Below are 3,669 nucleotides of genomic sequence, written 5' to 3'. Positions count from 1 at the left end.
ACTGCGGCACTTCAAGACTATGTAACATTCCACCAGGTTTCATTCTCTCGGCTTTAACTTTTTGACACGTTAAACATTTAGCCACAAAATGAGAAATATATTTCTTCATACATTCCCACCAATAATGAGCTCTCAAGGTATGATACATCTTTTGAATTCCTGGGTGAATACTGTGTCGACTACAATGTGCTTCCCTTAGTATAGCTTCTTCCAGATCTATCAAATTAGGAACCACAAGTCTACCATTAAACGTAGACTACCATCTGAAGCAACACTAAACTTTTCTGTCTGACCTGTTCGAGACAATTCTTTCAATCTATGAATATGTGGATCGGTCTTCTGTGCTGCTTTGATTCTGGACAAAATCTGTGGCTCGACTTGAATAGATGACACTATAAAGTAGTCTCCACTGATCTGATAAGTCCATCCTGAAGTTCCCAAGTGCTCGTGAACTTTAGAGATAGTCAAAGATGTCAGCATAGCATTCTGAACTTTCCTGCTGAGAGCATCTGCAACAAGATTCATTCGCCCTGGTTGATACTGAATCTCACAATCAAAGTCTTTAAGTAACTCCATCCATCGACGTTGTCTCATGTTCAAGTCAGGCTGTGAGAAAAGATATTTAAGACTCTTGTGATCCGAATAAATCACAAACTGCTCACCGTACAGATAATGGCGCCATAACTTCAATGCAAACACAATGGCAGCCAACTCTAAGTCATGAACTGGATATCGGGTCTCATGCGGATTCAACTGACGAGAAGCATATGCAATCACTCGCCCATTTTGCATTAGAACACAACCAAGTCCATTTAGAGATGCATTTGAACAAATAACATATCCACCTGAGCCTGATGGAAAAGCTAGCACTGGAGCTGTTGTCAACTTTTCCTTCAAAGTCTGAAAACTTGACTCACATTCATCAGTCCACACAAAACGTCGATCTTTTTGTGTTAATTGAGTCATAGGCCTGGCTATAATAGAAAATCCTTCAATAAAACGTCTATAATATCCTGCTAAACCTAAGAAACTGCGAATATCAGAAATATTCGTCGATGTTGGCCAATTGATAACAGCTTCCACTTTACTAGGATCCACTGATACTCCTTGAGCTGATAAAACATGACCCAGAAATACTACTCTGTCCAGCCAGAATTCACATTTAGAAAATTTTGCATACAATTGCGCTGCTCTGAGTGTCTGGAGGACCAACCTTAAATGTTCTCGATGCTCCTTCTTTGTTTTTGAATAAATCAGAATGTCATCTATGAAGACAATAACAAATCTGTCTATAAATTCTCGAAAAACACGATTCATCAAATCCATAAAAACCGCAGGAGCATTAGTCAATCCAAAAGGCATAACTAGAAATTCATAATGCCCATAACGTGTTCGAAATGCTTTCATCGAAACATCTTCCTCTCAAACTCGAAGATGATGGTAGCCAGAACGAAGATCGATCTTTGAATACACTGATGTACCCTGCAACTGATCGAACAAGTCATCGATACGCGGCAGAGGATACTTATTCTTCACAGTAGCTTTGTTCAACTGCATGTAATCAATGCACATTCTCATCGTTCCGTCTTTCTTCTTTACAAACAATACCGGAGCTCCCCAAGGTGACATACTTGGTCTAATATAGCCTTTTTCCAGTAAGTCCTGCAATTGCTCTTTGAGTTCTTTCAATTCCGCTGGAGCCAAACTGTATGGTGCTCTAGAAATAGGATTTGTCCCGGACACCAACTCAATGCTAAAATCGATTTCCCTCTGGGGTGGAAATCCAGGAATTTCATCGGGAAATACATCAGGGAATTCTTTGACAACAGGAATATCAGAAACTTCAAATCTTTTTCCCTGTCGCATCAACTGCATAGATCATGAATCCTTCATTTCCTGTCGACAAGATTCTAAACATTTCCATTGCTGACACTAGTGGAATACGTGATTGTGAATCACTACCATAAAAATTCCATTTACTGCCATAATACGGTCTGAATCTGACAACTCAATGGAAACAATCAACGGTAGCTCGATAATTAGACAGAGCATCCATTCCCAGAATACAGTCAAAGTCAGACATATCTAGCTTGATGAGATTAGTTATCATAATATTATCATCGAATCTAATCACACAATTCAGAATTATCTCATGAGACATCAAGCATACACCGTCAGGAGTAGAGACTGACACAGTATCTATCAACGGAGTAGCAGCAATCTCATGCTCATCAACAAATACAACAGATACAAATGAATGAGATGCTTCTGTGTCTATCAGTATACGTGCAGGATGATTAAAAATAAGACAGATACCTGCGATAACTCCGCCCGGTGCGTCTTGAACCTGATCCTGAGTTAGAGCATGAACTCGAGCCTGCTATGGCCCTGGAAATTGCTGTTGTACCGAACCTCTAGGCTGAGGATAGCTAGACTGCTGAAAAGACTGAGTCGGTAAAAAAGGTCTAGTTGCTTGTCCTCTAAAACCCTGACCAAACTAAGGTTGCTGAAATTGTTGATTTGCTGCATTCGGACATACTCTAGCATAATGTCCAACTTGCCCACAGATATTACAAGATCCATGAACTCCCGTACACTGAGTGCTGAAATGCTTACCACCACAACGATCACAAAATACTCCACCTGGGGACCCAAATGAACTTCCACGCTGACTGCCAGAACTAGAAGAACTACTACGAGCCTGTTTCTTGAACTGTTTTCCTTTGGCCTTAAAGTTTTGCTGCTTTGGTTGTTGATAAGACTGCGAAGGCTGATACAGCAGTAAAGGACGGTATAGTGGTGCACCAACTGCCATCAGCACATTACCTCCGAAACTCTGAGGAAAACCCGGTTGAACTGACTGTTGTTCTACCAAAAGCAGACTTGCCTCCACATTCTTGGATTTCTCAACAGCATCGGCATAATTAACAGGCGCTCCAGCTACTACTAAAATGCAAATATTTCGATTCAATCCTTGCATAAAATGCGATAGCTTGTTCCGATCACTGCTAGCAACATGAGGAACATAGGCAAGAAGCGCTGAAAATTGAGAGGCATACTCCACTACAGTCATGTTACCTTGAGTCAATCTATTGAATTCAGCTTCCTTGGCCGAATAGTACGAAGGCGGTGAATACTCTCGAGCAAACTGTGCGCAAAATACATCCCAAGTAACTCTTTCACCTGATTCTTTCAGAGATTCCTCAGTAGTTTCCCACCATAACTGAGCTCGGTCTTTTAATTGACAAATAGCCAACTTAAGTTGCAAATCAGGAGTGTACTCCAACATATTGAACAAACGCTTCATACTTTTTAACCATGCTACAGCTTTCTCACCATCTTCATTCCCAAAGAATCGAGGAGGACGCATATTCTGAAATCGAGATATCACTAGTTCCATTTCACCCATCCCTCTAGTCAACTGATCCACTTCATGCTCAACGTTAACATTTCGTGCTTCACCACGAGGACGAAGACCTCGTCTTCCCCAATCAGTCTCATTAAGTCCTCTTACATTAGGAGCTTCAAATCCTGAACAACTTCCTTTCCTTTTCTACCCTTATGTCTAGGTGCCATCTACAAGACACAAGGATTTAATCCACAGGCAGAAAACAAAATAATCGGTTGAGTATAAAAGCATAAACTTAAACTAACAGGAAATTTCTAAAC

At 40.7% G+C, this 3,669-nt stretch overlaps 1 protein-coding gene across 1 annotated transcript; it reads right to left on the bottom strand.

The window, feature by feature from the left end:
- Positions 1-219: 219 nt before the first annotated feature.
- LOC142541817 (uncharacterized) lies at positions 220-3,409 on the bottom strand. Its single transcript, XM_075648274.1, has 3 exons — positions 2,540-3,409; positions 1,609-1,857; positions 220-606 (listed from the first exon to the last, which is right to left on the bottom strand). Exons 1-3 carry the CDS (start codon positions 3,407-3,409, stop codon positions 220-222), a joined length of 1,506 nt encoding a protein of 501 aa, XP_075504389.1.
- Between the last annotated feature and the right edge of the window lie 260 nt (positions 3,410-3,669).

This window comes from Primulina tabacum, chromosome 4 (genome assembly GCF_025594145.1).
Source record: "Primulina tabacum isolate GXHZ01 chromosome 4, ASM2559414v2, whole genome shotgun sequence".
NCBI lineage: Eukaryota > Viridiplantae > Streptophyta > Magnoliopsida > Lamiales > Gesneriaceae > Primulina > Primulina tabacum.
The sequence above is the reverse complement of the archived record's forward strand: the minus strand, read 5'-3'. Positions and strand labels throughout refer to the sequence as shown.